The sequence below is a fragment of the Ahaetulla prasina genome, chromosome 5, assembly GCF_028640845.1.
Source record: "Ahaetulla prasina isolate Xishuangbanna chromosome 5, ASM2864084v1, whole genome shotgun sequence".
NCBI lineage: Eukaryota > Metazoa > Chordata > Lepidosauria > Squamata > Colubridae > Ahaetulla > Ahaetulla prasina.
In genome coordinates this window covers 96,201,677-96,218,068 of record NC_080543.1, presented here as the reverse complement: position 1 = coordinate 96,218,068, position 16,392 = coordinate 96,201,677, and the positions used below count along the sequence as shown (strand labels likewise).

The 16,392-nt window shown below is 41.2% G+C and overlaps 1 protein-coding gene across 1 annotated transcript in view; it reads left to right on the top strand.

Moving 5' to 3' along the window:
* AFF3 (ALF transcription elongation factor 3) overlaps positions 1-16,392 on the top strand; it is a 284,542-nt gene that overhangs the window by 189,621 nt on the left and 78,529 nt on the right. Inside the window, exons 8-9 of the mRNA XM_058186246.1 lie at positions 2,378-2,460; positions 8,723-8,774. Coding sequence (XP_058042229.1) covers positions 2,378-2,460; positions 8,723-8,774 — 135 coding nt within the window. The remainder of the gene's footprint in view (positions 1-2,377; positions 2,461-8,722; positions 8,775-16,392) is intronic.

The following is a 16,392-nucleotide window of genomic DNA, read 5'->3' as shown; positions in this document are numbered from 1 at the left end:
CCAACTCTCTTTATAATATACATAAATGATCTTTGTGATCATATCTCAAGTAACTGTGTTCTCTTTGCTGACGATGTCAAACTTTTCAACACCACTGACAATACATCCACAATTCAAAAGGACCTTGATCATCTAACTGCTTGGTCTAAAATTTGGCACCTACAAATCTCAACCAGTAAATGTTCAGTCTTGCATATTGGAAGAAAGAACCCAATCACAAAGTACATGCTTGATGAACATTACCTCACAGATGACCCCCACACTGTCAAAGACCTTGGAGTTTTTATATCTAACGATCTAAGTGCCAAAGCCCACTGCAACTATATAGCAAAAAAGGCTCTAAGAGTTGTTAACTTAATTCTACGTAGCTTCTTTTCAAAAAACACCACGCTACTGACCAGAGCATATAAAACATTTGCTAGGCCAATTCTTGATTACTGCTTGCCTGTCTGAAACCCATACCATATATCTGATATCAATACAGTTGAGCGTGTCCAAAGGTATTTTACGAGAAGAGTTCTCCACTCCTCCGAAACCAATAAAATACCTTATTCCACCAGACTTGATATCCTGGGTCTAGAAAACTTGGAACTTCGTCGCCTTCGACAGGACCTGGGTTTAGCTCATAAAATCATCCGTTGTAATGTCCTTCCTGTCAATGACTTCTTCAGTTTCAATAACAATATCACAAGAGCTACCAACAGATTTAAACTCAATGTCAACCGCTCCAGTTTAGATTGCAGAAAACACGATTTCTGTAACAGAATTATATATGCTTGGAATGCATTACCTGACTCTGTGGTTTCTTCTCATAACCCCAAAAGCTTTACTCAAAATCTATCCACGGTTGACCTCACCACTTTCCAAAGAGGACTCTAAGGGGCATGCATAAGAGCACAAACGTGCCTACCGTTCCTGTCCTATTGTTTCTTCCCCTATATATATATATGTTTATATTACCTTGTTTCTCCTCATATATATGTTTATATATTATATAATCCTTTATGTAATGCTTGTATATATTGTTACGATAAAAATAAATAAATAAAATAAAATAAATAGAATAGTTCAGTATTCTCTATGATGCTTTGAGGAAGTGAAAATGGAACTTTGAAGAAGTAGAGTAGAAAGAATATTGATGATGTTTGGAGGACTGAGAATACTATGAACAGCCAAGAAAGCACACAAATGAATCATCAAACAAATCAACCAGAATTTTCACCTGAGGCACAAATGACCAGGCTCAAATTATCATACTTGGGACACATAATGTGAAGACACAGTTCTCTGGCAAAGGCTCTAATGCTGGGAAAGTTGGAAGGAATGAGAAGATAAGAAAAGGACAACCAGTAGCCAGATGGATGAGTTGCAGTGGCAATGGATATACTGTTGGAAAACCAGATTAGAGACAAATTGTCATGGAAAAAAAATCTGTTTGTTAAGAGTTTACACCAACTTAACATAACATAACATAATAACAGAGTTGGAAGGGACCTTGGAGGTCTTCTACTCCAATCCCCTGCCCAGGCAGGAAAACCTACACCACTTCAGACAAATGGCTATCCAACATTTTTTTTAAAATTTCCAGTGTTGGAGCATTCACAACTTCTGGAGGCAAGTTGTTCCACTTACTGATTGTTCTAACTGTCAGGAAATTTCTCCTTAGTTCTAAGTTGCTTCTCTCTTTGATTAGTTTCCACCCACTGCTTCTTGTCCTGCCTTCAGGTGCTTTGGAGATGCCACATAATCAATCAATTAGTCTGATTAATATGCTTCTGATGCTACTCTCCTTTTTTATCCATGACTGTTCATCTCTCATTCTGCTTTAATCTTCTTTCTGTTGCTGTATTAGGAATTACATATCCTTTACCTTTTGTTGCCTTTTTAACTTACACCCAAACTATAGATAATGTTCCTGTTAATATGCTGTACTTTTTTTTTTACATGTAATCAGATAAACTTGCACTGGCTATTTCTTTGATCATATGGATCTTTTTTGGCTAATAACATTTATAATGAACCTCACTTTTCCAAAGAAACTATTTATAGAAGGGAAAAAATAGCTTATGCAAATATGCTTTGGAACATGCTTATTCAAAAGCATAGAGACTGCTCTCTTAGTTTCTCCTTTGTATGTAGGCAATTATGATACAGTAGAACAGTCAACCGATATATGTGAGTATTTTGCAGAATCTATTTCTTGCTTAAATGTCATTTAATTAGTTTGTTCATTATAGTCTCTACATAATAACTATAAAATTAGTTCTGAAATGAGGTAATTAATTTTTGTTTATAGAAAAAAGCAAGAGGCTTAAATAGTTTGTTCATAATAACCTCAGGGTTGATAATGGAAAAAGTACAATTACATTTTTTTTAGCATTCAGTACCTAAACGAACTGAGCAGATGGTAGCACCTAGCCAAGTAGCTGTTATGGAAAAAGCCAAGCAGTATCAGATCAGGTTTAAAATATGGCAAATCATCAGCAAACACCAAGACTTTAGACAGCCTGGGAGGTTAAAAGAAACTCTAGAAAGAATAAACTAGCAATCCACTTCCACATTTTTGCAAAGAAAACAATATAAATATGTCCATGTCACCAGGCACTAAGACCAACTCGCATATAAATGAATAGTCTAATAAAATTAAATTAAACTTGTGTACTTGATTCAAAGTTTAATCAGGACTTGCAATGCAGTTTGAAATTGATTAAATGCCCTGTTCAAATGTGAATGGGGAAGATAAATTCTGCATTATGATAAGGGAAAATAAACAATTGTATACTGATAGTCTTTTAGCCATGGTTAAAAGATTACAAACATTTCATTTTCAAAAGAGTTGTTAGCAAAAGAAAACCAAATATGCTTTCCAGTATTTGGATATATTTTCTGTCTCTAGTTTTTTCTGCTACAAAAGTATCTTAACAGTTGGATAGAAAAGATCCTGTGGTAGAGCATTTACCAGCAAGTTTACTTAAAGCAGTCCAACTATGCATCCTTTGCATGTTTATTCAGAAAAAGGGCTCACTCCCAGGAAATTAAATATAAGACTGTAGTTAAAAATAGTTGAGGACTTCCAAAAGCTTTGGGTTGGGCTTATTTCCATCCCATGGGAACTCTTCTGTAGAAACTCACAAGAAGCCTTTTAAATAATTAAATAAGACAATAAATACTTGGTTTTGGCTGTCTGCATGGCTGCTCAGCTCCCCCTTTTTGGGAGGGAACACCTCAGCCCCCAACTATATTTCCAAAACAGTCTGAAAATGTAGCCATAGCAAAGACTACTGTATTTTTTGGACTTTAAGATGCACCGGACTATAAAAATTTATTAAAAAATTGGCAATGCTCTATCAAATCCTGTTCCTGTCAAGAGTGGCGTTCCTCAAGGCAGCGTTCTTGGACCAACACTCTTCATACTATACATAAATGATCTTTGTGACCATATCTCAAGTAATTGTGTTCTCTTTGCTGACGATGTCAAACTATTTAACACCACAGACAATACATCTACCATTCAAAAAGACCTTGACTTTGTATCCGAATGATCTAAAACTTGGCAACTCCAAATCTCAACCAGCAAATGCTCAGTCTTACATATTGGAAAAAAGAACCAAAACACTTAAGTACATACTAGATGGACATTACCTTACAGATGACCCCCACTCTGTTAAAGACCTTGGAGTTTTCATATCAAAGGATCTAAGTGCCAAAGCCCACTGCAACTACATAGCAAAAAAGGCTCTAAGAGTTGTAAACCTAATCTTGCGTAGCTTCTTTTCCAAAAACACTACACTACAAACCAGAGCATATAAAACATTTGCTAGACCAATTCTAGAATACAGCTCGCCTGTCTGGAACCCTCACCACATTTCTGACATCAATACAATTGAACATGTCCAGAAATATTTTACAAGAAGAGTTCTTCATTCCTCTGAAAACAACAAAATACCTTATCTCACCAGACTTGAAATCCTAGGCTTAGAAAACTTGGAACTCCGTCGCCTTCGACAAGACCTAAGTTTAACTCATAGAATCATCTATTGTAATGTCCTTCCTGTTAAAGACTACTTCAGCTTTAATTGCAATAATACAAGAGCAACCAATAGATTTAAACTTAATGTTAACCGCTTTAATCTAGATTGCAGAAAATATGACTTCTGTAACAGAATCATCAGTGCTTGGAACACTTTACCTGACTCTGTGGTCTCTTCCCATAATCCCAAAAGCTTTAACCAAAAACTTTCTAATATTGACCTTACTCCATTCCTAAGAGGACCATAAGGGGCGTGCATAAGAGCACAAACGTGCCTACCATTCCTGTCCTATTGTTTTTCTTTTTCTTCTTCTTATATATATATATATATATATGCTTATACCTCCTAATATTTACTCATATATATGCTTATATACTATATAATCTTTTTGTATGATACTTATATATATTGTTGTGACAAAATAAATAAATAAAAGTAAAATAAATAAATAAGACACACCTAGATTTACAGGAGGGAAACAAAGAAAAAAAAACAGTTTTTGGCCTCTATGCTTCGCATTTTCATCCTCCCCGGCCCCCAGAAGCACTCTGCAGTGCTCCACATGTACCGTTTTCAACAAAAGCAGGCCCATTTTTGGCCTGCAGAGTGCTTCTGGGACCTGGGGAGGGTGAAAATGTGACGTGCTGAGGGTTCAGGAGCCCAAAAACAGGCCTGTTTTTGGCGAAAACGGCCCCATTTTTGGCGAAAATGGGACATGTAGAGTACTGCAGAGTGCTTCTGGGGGCCGGGGAAGGTGAAAACGTGACACGCGGAGGGTTCAGGAGACCAAAAACAGGCCTGTATTCCATCAAGATGCACTGAAATTTTCACCCTCTTTTAGGGGGGGAGTGCGTCTTATACTCCGAAAAATACAGTATCTCCTATATATTCCTCAGGGGTTTTCCAAAGCAAAACTTAATTAAAATGCATTCCCCAGCCCAAAAGAGTTCCTCATCCCTAATCTACATTATTGATATTTAACAGCTTGGATAATTATCACCAGAGTCATAAAAATTGACAACTCTGTAATAACACTTCAAAGTTTTGAGTATTGCATTTTTCAGAGTAACTCTGTTTCACATAAAGACAAGGGCAAAATGGTGAGTGTGCCTAGGCCATCAAAGTCCACTATTTGTGTGCATATGTGTATGTGTGCGCGCACATATATAATACAGACATATAAATACAGAGGGGGGAAGCAATGTGTTATTGGAAAGGAGAGGAAACATTAATCATTTATAGATAGTGATCAATAGTTAGGTGTGATGCAAACATTTCATAAACAGAGGCAAGAGCTGTAGTATGATAAGAAATTTTGATCTCCAAATATGTTCTTAGACAGAATGCTGAATTCATGGGTAATACCATCAGGCAAGTCCATTAGAATCTTAACCCCCACCCCACCTCCCCTGCCATCATCATGAGTTTAGACCAGATCAGTACCACCTTAATTGGTATATCCATCTAGTTAAATTAAAAAGCAGGTTAGCACAATTATTCTACTTCCCTGAAATCATCCAATATGACACAAAAGAAAAAAAATACATAAGATTCTTGTTGTCACCTACAGCTCAAAATTAAAATCATTAAAGCATGTCACATTAATCTATAATCTCAATTGAATAATAAATGGCATTTCCCTTTTATAGGCCTTTGAATGCTAGACTTGCAGTTGCATATAGTCAGCTACCAACTTTAAACAATAGTTGTTTAAAGTTGTCCAATAGCAACAGGACAAACTATAGTGGCACAGATTCAGAAATTGAAAACTCTCTAATCTAACTACCAGACCTGATTCCATAGCTATTCTGATAACAATATCTAGACCAATGTTTTTTCATTTAATAATTTTAAATGATCAGAATCTCTTTTTAAAGAAGAGATTAGATAACCATTTGTCTGAAATGGTGTAGAATTTCCTGCCTAAGCAGGAGGTTGGACTAGAAGACTCCAAAGTACCTTACAACTCTGTTATTCTATTCTATTTGTTAGATTTGATGATGGAAAAGACGGACACAGCTCTTTCAGTAAGAACAGCTCTTTATTAGTAGACCAGTACAACCCAACAACCTACTTGTTTGGCAGTGTCCTCTTCTATAGAGGGCTACCAGATGGCTTAACCAAATGAGCTTTAAGTATTTTTCCGCCTTTTTGGAGGACCTGAGTGAAGCCTAAAGCTCACTCCTTGTATGGTACATAACACTAATAATCAAGTGAAATTAAAGATGGGTAAGCTTACAAAAATAACTGTTCATTGTTACCAGAAGAAATTACATTAATGGAATTAAAGGGGGTAAAATAAGAACTGGTGAATTAAACAATTCTACAAAACTCTTTATTGCTTAAGGCTGTTTCCTCTAATGTAAGTGATTACAGGTTTTGCATGAATCCGGAGAGAATATTTATATTGATGTCAAAAATAAGTTTCTGGTGAATGAAAACAGTTCTTTTGTTGCCATACCTATTGTAATTTCTGTGTTACTTTTTTAGTCTTTGTATTTTTAACTCTTTGAATTGGAAGAAGATGAGAATAGCTTTAAAATTGTAGGAACAAACATTAGTACCATGTACTGAGATGCTGACATGATTGTATGCAAAGGATATGCAAGGTCTAGTAATAAATCAGGGAATACTGGGGGAAAATGGGTCTAAAATTAAATATAAAGAGATCGACCTAATGACAGCAGGAACAATAGCCAGGCTTAGAATTGATATTGAAGATATTGAGGTGGTAGATAACTTCTGCCTTCAGGGATCAACCATTAACAACTGAGGAATCAGCAATCAAGAAATACTCTGCAGACCAGCACTTGGTAGAGCAGCCACAAAGACCTTGTGGGATATGTCTGTACAGAGTTCTAACTCAAGGCAAAACTGACTTGGTTCATATATGGACATATTATCCAGTACATATTATGTGAAGGCCTTGCTCTCTGGAAAAGTTTCTAATGTTGAGAAAGATGGAAGGTAATCAGAAGAGGACAATCAGGAGCAAGATGGATGGATTCAATTGTAGTTAATGGGTGGACTATTGAAAGCTCTGATGAATTACCAGAGGTTAGGGAAAGATTGTCATGGGGAAAAATATGTGTGGTCCCTAAGTGATTTTATGGCATACAATTGTAAATCATCTCACATAGAAAAGACTATATAGAATAATTCATTGTATGAGAAATGGAATGGTTTGACTGGTATGTGGTAGAATAAAAAACCCAATAAAGTTATGGTTGGTGTTGAATTACTGAATATAGCATTCCTGCAGGGTGAAAAAAACATTGCAGGTTCTTTCCTAATATTATTTTGCTGAAACAATACCTGTTTAGTGAACATTTCTTAGTCTTTTGATTTCCTATTTAATTTTTGCAATCTTGTTTTTTTTTTAATTTATAAAAATAAGCAATGTGATTTCAGCACATTAGCTTTTTACTCTATAAAACTGTTTTGGTGATAGAGATATCATAACCAAGTTTAAAATAACAGTTCTATTGATATAGTGTTGACAGATTTTTCTAAATGAAATGCATGCTTTGAATATATATATTCATTAAGCAAAGTTGACCATCTGTTACATGATGGGGAAAGAAAAATAGCAATAAATTTCACTTCATTAACACAGTCTGAAACATGTGTCTACCCATTATTCATGAAGAATTTATGTTTTACAGTTTAGATATCTTCTCTTAATACGATAAAAAATGCAATTTGGTTTTAATAGTCTCAAAAGATCAATCTTAATGTGTATGAGGTTTTCTTTTTCTGGAGCTTCCATTAGATGATTACTTCAACATTAAAACTTCCTATCAATATGTGGTAATTTCCCTACCAATATGTATTGATGGTAGCTGATATAACTGAAAATTGAAATAACATGCAAAAAAGTTTAAATATCATGAACATGTTTGGGGCTCGTAGAAATTTTTTATTTACCTTTTTTTTCTGTAGATCCAGGATAATATATATTCACAAGAGACTGCATCCCATTCTGTAAACACAATAAAACTATATATTTTTTGTAGATTTTGAAGCATGCATGAAATGATGTAAGACATATAAGTATATTTGCTAAAAAGTAAATTATTATGTTCATATTAAGAACTTTTCCAGCATACATTCCAGATCCAGTTCATGCCGTGAAATGAAATAGTTTAAGAGAAATTAATATTCTTTAAGAGGCAGAATTCACAATGTCATGTACTACTGTTAATAATTCAGATTCCATTGATATTGATATTAATTATCGCTTAATTGCTTGCAAACAATGTAAGTGACCTGCAGTGGCAGGATTACATCATGATACTGGGTTTTGGCCAATACTATCACCACTCAGCCATTTTGAGTAAGGAAGCCTATATGGAAATTTCAGATTTAGAGCATACCATTGAATATTAGATAGTAAAATCAGGAATAGGAAAAAAAATGGCCTTCATGCTCTTAGCTAAATTATGTGCTAAATTATTTGCAGTCATGCTACTTTAATGAGTAAAATATGGGTCCTGCCCTCTCATGAAATCCAAAGAATTTCTTCCAAATAAAACATGCACAGCCTTAATGGGAAATAGGATTTTGGACCAGCTGAAGTTTTGCCCTGAATCACTTGAAGGTTAGTTAGAACTACAGTGAAAAGATGTCTATGGTTTAAATGACATCTAAAGTATTCTATTGAATTCCAATGAGGATTTGTTGTTTTCTAGAATGCTAGAAGATGACCTAAAGTTGAGCAGTGATGAAGAAGAGAGTGACCAGGTAAGAAATTTGTTCATTTTTTTAACCTCTTAATTCATTATATTTATATGCTGACTTTTCTCAAAAAAAAAACAATGTTCCAATCTTAAACTTATGGTTTTATGTATAATTATGATTGAATACATTATTAACTACAGCGACTAAATTCACACAACATACTAAGTCACATTTGGACAAACCACATTACAATTTAACGCTACATATGAACTCAGCTATAAGGAATTACAGGTATTCCTCAATTTACAACCATTCATTTAGTGTCTACTCAAAGTTATAATTGCACTGAAAAAAGTGACTTAGGACTGTTTTTCTCACAACTGTTGCAGCATCCCCATGATCGTGTGATCAAAATTCAGACGCTTGGTAAGAAGTTCATATTTATGACAGTTGCAGCGTCCCGGGGTCATGTGATCACCTTCTGCAACTTTCTGACAAGCAAACTCAATAGGGAAGCCACATTCACTTAATAACTGTGTTACTAATGTAACAACTGCAGTGATTCATTTAACAAATGTGACAAGAAAAGTCCTAAAATGAGGCAAAATTCAATTAACAACTGTCTCGCTTAGCAACATAAATTTTAGGCTCAATTATGGTCATAAATCGAGGCCTACATGTAATCATAATAGAGGAAAACAAAATAGAGGACTGTCAGTTTGCAGTAAGTGGTTTATACCACCATACAAGTTTGCACTCCTTCATGGATTACTGCCTTGTCGTGGCGAAGGGGCTTGCATAGCTCAGTGAAGCTATGAGCTATGCTGTGCAGGGTCTCCCAAGATAGACAAGTCATAGCAGAGAGCTCTAACAAAATGTGATCCGCTGGAGAAGAAAATGACAACCCATTCCAGTATCTTTCCCATGAAAACCCCAGGGACAATACCAAAAGGCAAAAAGATATGATGCCAGAAGATGAGCCCCTCAGGTCGGAAGGTGTGCAATGTGCTACTGGGGAAGAGCAGAGGGCTAGTACTAGTAGTGCCAGAAAGAATGAAGTGACTGGGTCAAAGCCGAAAGGAACCTCAGCTGTGGATGTGTCTGGTGGTGAAAGGAAAGTCCGATGCTGTAAAGATCTATACTCCATAGGAACCTGGAATGTAAGATCCATGAATCAAGGCAAGCTGTCATCAAACAAGAGATGACAAGACTGAACATCGACATCCCCTGACCTCTTGACTGTGGCTCTGATAGAATAGAATAGGATAATTTAATTTCTATACCGCCCTTCTCCCGATGGACTCAGGGCGGTTTCCAGCCAGGTAAAAACACAATAAAACATACAATATACAGTTAAAAACCCATTAAAAAACCTATTCAATTTGGCCCATTAGTTAAAATACACACTAAAACCATAAAAAACCTAATTAAAATTACTAATAGTTTTATGCCAGCCCTGCGCGGAAGAATAAGTACGTCTTCAGCTCGCAGTGAAAGGTCCGGAGGTCAGGAAGCTGTCGAAGTCCTGGGGGAAGCTTATTCCAGAGGGTAGGTGCCCCCACAGAGAAGGTTCTCCCCCTGGGGGTCGCCAGCCGACATTGTTTGGCTGACGGCACCCTGAGAAGGCCCTCCCTATGGGAGCGCACAGGTCGATGGGAGGCAAACGGTGGCAGCAGGCGGTCCCGTAAATAACCCAGTCCTGAGCCATGGAGCGCTTTAAAGGTGGTAACCAACACCTTGAATTGCACCCGGAAGACCACAGGCAGCCAGTGCAGCTTGCACAGGAGAGGTGTTATATGGGAGCCACGGGTAGCTCCCTCTATCACCCGCGCAGCCGCATTCTGGACCAGCTGGAGCCTCCGGGTGCTCTTCAAGGGGAGCCCCATGTAGAGAGCGTTGCAGTAGTCCAGGCGGGAAGTGACGAGGGCATGAGTGACCGTGCATAAGGAATCCCGGTCTAGAAAGGGGCGCAACTGGCGGATCATGCGTACCTGATAAAAAGCTCTCCTGGAGACGGTCGTCAGATGTTCTTCAAAGGACAACCATCCATTCAGGAGAACGCCTAAATTGCGGACCCTCTCCATTGGGGCCAATGACTCGCCCCCAACAGTCAGCAATGGCTGCAGCTGACTGTACCGGGATGCCGGCATCCACAGCCACTCAGTCTTGGAGGGGTTGCGTTTAGGCTTGTTCTTCCCCATCCAGACCCGCACGGCCTCCAGACACCGGGACAACACTTCGACAGCTTCGTTGGGGTGGTTAGGGGTGGAAATGTACAGCTGAGTATCATCAGCGTACAGCTGGTACCTCACCCCAAAACCATGGATGATCTCGCCCAGTGGCTTCATATAGATGTTGAACAGGAGAGGGCAGAGAACCGACCCCTGTGGCACCCCACATACAAGGTGCCTTGCAGTCAATCTCTGCCCCCCTGCCAACACCGTCTGTGATTGGCCAGAGAGATAGGAGGAGAACCACCGAAAAACGGTTCTCCCCCTCTCCTAAACTCCCCAACCGTCGCAGCAGGATACCATGGTCGATGGTATCAAAAGCCGCTGAGAGATCCAAAAGGACCAGGGCAGAGGAATAACCCCTGTCCCAAGCCCTCCAGAGATCATCTACCAATGCGACCAAAGCCGTCTCCATGCTGTACCCAGGCCTGAAACCGGACTGGAATGGGTCTAGATAGACAGTTTCATCCAGGTACTGGGGTAGTTGCCATGCCACCACACTCTCAACAACCTTCGCCACAAAGCGAAGGTTGGAGACAGGACGGTAGTTCACCAAAACAGCTGGGTCCACGGAGGGCTTCTTGAGGAGGGGCCTCACCACCGCCTCTTTCAGGGTGGTAGGAACTACACCCTCCATCAAAGAGGCGTTGATAATTCCCTGGAGCCAGCCTCGTGTAACCACCTGTGTGGCCAGCACCAACCAGGAGGGACACGGGTCCAATAAACATGTAGTTGCATTCAGCCTTCCCAGCATCCTGTCCATGTCCTCGGGAGTCACAGTATCAAACTCATCCCAGATAGTATCACCCAGACTTACCTCCGCCATCTCGCCTGAATCTACCCAATTTTGGTCCAATCCGTCCTGAATCCGAGCGATTTTATCGTGCAGATATTGTCCAAAATCCTCAGCACGCCCTTGCAGGGGATCGTCCCGCACCTCCTGATGCAGGAGGGAGCGGGTCAACCTGAACAGGGCGGCTGGGCAATTATCTGCCGATGCAATAAGGCTGGAAATGTAATCGTGCTTAGCCACCCTTATTGCCACTAGGTAGGTCTGAATATATGACCTAACTAGTGTTCGGTCGGCTTCTGAACGGCTGGTCCTCCATTCACTCTCTAGGCGTCTTTTCCGGCGCTTCATCTCCCTCAGCTCCTCGGAAAACCAAGGAGCCGGTTGAGATCGAAGCCGGGTCAGAGGTCACAAAGGCACGACACGGTCCAAAGCCCCGGCCGCGGCCCTTTCCCAGGCCGTGACTAGTTCTTCAGCCAAGCCGTGGGCTAGATCCTCAGGGAATGGCCCAAGCTCCGTCAGGAACCTCTCCGGGTCCATCAGGCGCCTGGGACGGAACCAACGCATTGGCCCCATCTCCCTGCGATGTTGGATAGCGGTCCGAAATTCCAGACGAAGAAGCGAATGATCTGACCATGACAGGGGTTCAATAACTAAGTCCCCTAATTCCAGATCATTCAGCCACTGTCCAGAATCAAAAATCAGATCCAGTGTGTTTCCTCCGATGTGAGTGGGGCCATTGACTAACTGGGTCAGGTCCATGGCCGTCATGGAGGCCATGAACTCCCGAACTGCCGCTGATGCTTCACTGGTCGACGGCAGGTTGAAATCCCCCATGACCATAAGTCTGGGGGTATCAACTGCCATCCCGGCTATCACATCTAACAGTTCAGGCAGGGCTGCTGTCACACAGCAAGGAGCCAGGTACGTAATCAGCAAGCCCACCTGCATCCTCTGACCCCACTTCACATAAAGGGATTCACAACCGGCTATCTGTGGTACAGTGGTCTCCTTCGGCTCTAGACTCTCCTTAATAATAACCGCCACCCCCCCACCCCTACCTTGGGCCCTCGGCTGATTAAATGCTCGGAAACCCGGTGGGCACATTTCCACAAGGGGCACCCCCCTTCAGTGCCCAACCAGGTCTCCGAAATGCCCATTAGGTCCACGGCCCCTCCTGTATAAGGTCACAAATCAGGGGGGCTTTATTCACCACGGACCTTGCATTACATAACATCAGCTGAAGGTCCTAGCTCTGAGGATTCCAGCCACTCGGGGAACGAGAGAAGTCTGAGGGACCGGAGTGTGTGATCGCTCTTAAACAGCGAGCACGCACCCCCGAACATGATGCTTCTGCCATATCTGCCCCTCCCATTTACCGTGCCGATGGAACAACCCTCATAGACATTAAATCGGCCTCCCCCTTCACCTCCGAACCTGCTGCAGCTATGCCGCGAGCCTTTGCAAGAGCTGGCCCCCACCCCGACGGGTTTCCCCCAACACCCATCCTTACCCTCCCTCCCCTTAAAAGCCCTTTCTTTAAAAAACCCCGAAGGTTCTTCTTGGCCGCATGCCACCTCTCAGGATTCCAAAATCCGTCATTGAGGTAGGCCCTCGATAGTGTGGAGGGCCACTTCTGCGAGAAGGGGGAATCTCGCAGACCAAGGAGTTCCGCTGGAGAGTATCTCATGAGTAAGCAGATTGGCAAGTGAGTTCATCCCGGACAGACAAATGATGTTATTATAGCAGTCTAGTTGGAAACGGGACTGGGTGACATAAGACCAGTTTGAAGATGAAAACAGGATGGCCAATCCTCTTTGGTAGGCCCCCTCTCAGGCCCAGTTGGAAAATGTCGCCGCCACCGATGTTATCACCCCCTCACTCCACTCTAACCCTCCAATGGGGAAGAGGGGGGAGTCAGGGTCAGGCTGGCCCAGGGCAACAACCAATCCCTGCCCGGGCCCCGCCAGTTCTTCACCAACGATCCTGATATGGCAGCCCCGACTGCCTAAGCCCCCGTCAAGACTCCAGAGGGGGAAGGAGAAGCCTCCATGACCGAGCGACGCCACCATTAGTCACCAGGTACCGCCGCCCAGCTTCCATGAGGGTCGCCATCCCCATCGTCCTCATCACCTGGTCTGACACCCAGGCCTCTGGCGGGTCCAAGCGGGTCCAAGGAGAAGCCAAAGGAGGAGGGAGGAAGAGGAAGAAGCCGCCGCCACTGGAGAAGCGCCGCCACCGCCGCCATCACCATCAAAGATGGCACCGCGGCTGCCGCCGCCACTGTGGCCACAGCCGTGACAGGCCCCCCCCAAGCCTCCACAGCTCCATGGGTGGACCGCGCGGGGGGTCACCTCTTCCGCCACCGCCGCCCCCTTCATAAAAAACCATGTAGGGGCGTTGCTGAAGGCCGAAGGCTGAAACGCCGCCCCGCCCTCCACCTCAATATGGCAGCCGCCATTCACCGCCACTCTCCCCCCAGCCCTGTTCTCACCAACCGTGATCTTCCAGGGGATAAGAGACCCCTCTCCCGGCTGGCGAAAAGGCCCTCTAGCTGGGCCGGGGGGCGAGGGCGGCTAATTCGGCCGCCCTGCTATTCCCCGGCCGGGAATACCTCTGCCATGTCTCTCCAAGTTTCACCACGGCACCATCTTGGGCATGCACAGAACCTCAAAGGTCATGATCATGAACTTCTCGTTGCAAAATTTAGGCTCAAATTGAAGAAAGTAGGGAAAAGTACTAGGCCACTCAGGTATGAACTAATCATATCCCTGATGAATATATAGTAGAGGTGACAAATAGATTTAAGGAATTAGATCTGATAGACAGAGTGCCTGAAGAACTATAAGGCAAGGGAGAAAGAGAAAGATACACCCAACTGAATGCAGAATTTCAGAGAATAGCTAGAAGAGATAAGAATGCCTTCTTAAATGAACAGTGCAAAGAAATAGAAGAAATCAATAGAATAGGGAAGACCAGAGATCTCTTCAAGAAAATTGGAGATATGAAGGGAATATTTCATGCAAAGATAAGCTTGACCAAAATGGCAAGGACCTAACAGAGGCAGAAGAGATTAAGAAGAGGTGGCAAAATTACACAGAACAACTATACAAGAATGAGCTTAATGTCCCTGATAACCACGATGGGGTGATCACTGATCTCAAGCCAGACATCCTGGAATGTGAAGTCAAAGGAATTCTGAGCAACAACAAAGTTAGTGGAGGTGACAGTATTCCAGCTGAGCTATTCAAAATCTTAAAAGACGATGCAGTAAAATTGCTACACTCAATTTGCCAGCAAATTTGGAAAACTCAATAGTGGCCACAGGATTGGAAAAGGTCAATTTACATTCCAATTCCAAAGAAAAGCAATGCCAAAGAATGTTCAAACTACTTCACCCTTGCACTCATTTCACCTGCTAGTAAAGTTATGCTCAAAATCTTACCAGCTAGGCTCCAGCAGTATGTAGACCGAGAACTATTTATATTTATTTATTTATTTATTTATTTATTTATCAAATTTTTATACCGCCCTTCTCCCGAAGGACTCAGGGCGGTGTACAGCCAAAGATAAAACCCAGAATATGTACAATTAAAACCAAATTAAAAAATAGCAAATTACAAAAAAAAGGCTGATAATCAAAATTTAAATTTAATTTTTTTTTAAAAAAATATTAATAAAACCCCAATTTAAAATCAAACTATTATGCCAGTCCCGCTTGAATAAATAAGTATGTTTTTAGCTCACGACGGGAGGTCCGAAGATCAGGCACTTATTTATTTTGTCGCAACAATATATATAAGTATTATACAGAAAAGATTATATAGTGTATAAACATATATAAGAGTAAATATTAGGAGAAATAAGCATATATATATATATATATATATATATATATATATATATATATATAGTATAGTGCTCTTATGCACGCCCCTTAACTACCAGAAGTATAGGCAGGATTTCAAAGAGGCAGAGGAAGTAGAGGTCAAATTGCCAACATACGCTGGATCATGGTGAAAGCTAGGGAGTTCCAGAAAAACATCTACTTCTGCTTCATTGACTATGCTAAAGCCTTTGATTGTGTGAATCACAACAAATTGTGGCAAGTTCTTAAAGAGATGGGAGTACCAGCCCATCTTATTTGTCTCTTGAGAAACCTATATGCGGGTCAAGAAGCAACAGTAAGAACTGGACACAGAACCACTGATTAGTTCAAAATTGGGAAAGGAGTTCAGCAAGACTGTATACTGTCACCCTGCCTATTTAACTTATATGCAGAGCACATCATGAAAAAGGCGGGGCTATATGAATCAAAAGTTGGAATTAAGATTGCTGGGAGAAATATCAACAACCTCAGATATTCAGATGACACCTACCACTCTAATGTCAGAAAGTGAAGAGGAACTAAAGAGCCTCTTGATGCGGGTGAAGGAGGAGACTGCAAAAATTGGCTTGAAACTCAACATTAAGAAAACTAAGATCATGGCATCCGGCCTTCTCAATTCCTGGCAAATAGATGGGGAAGAAATGGAGGTAGTGACAGATTTTATTTTCCTGGGCTCCAAGATCACTGCAGATGGAGACTGCAGCCAAGAAATTAAAAGATGCTTGCTCCTGGGGAGGAAAGCTATGGCAAATCTAGACAGCATTCTAAAAA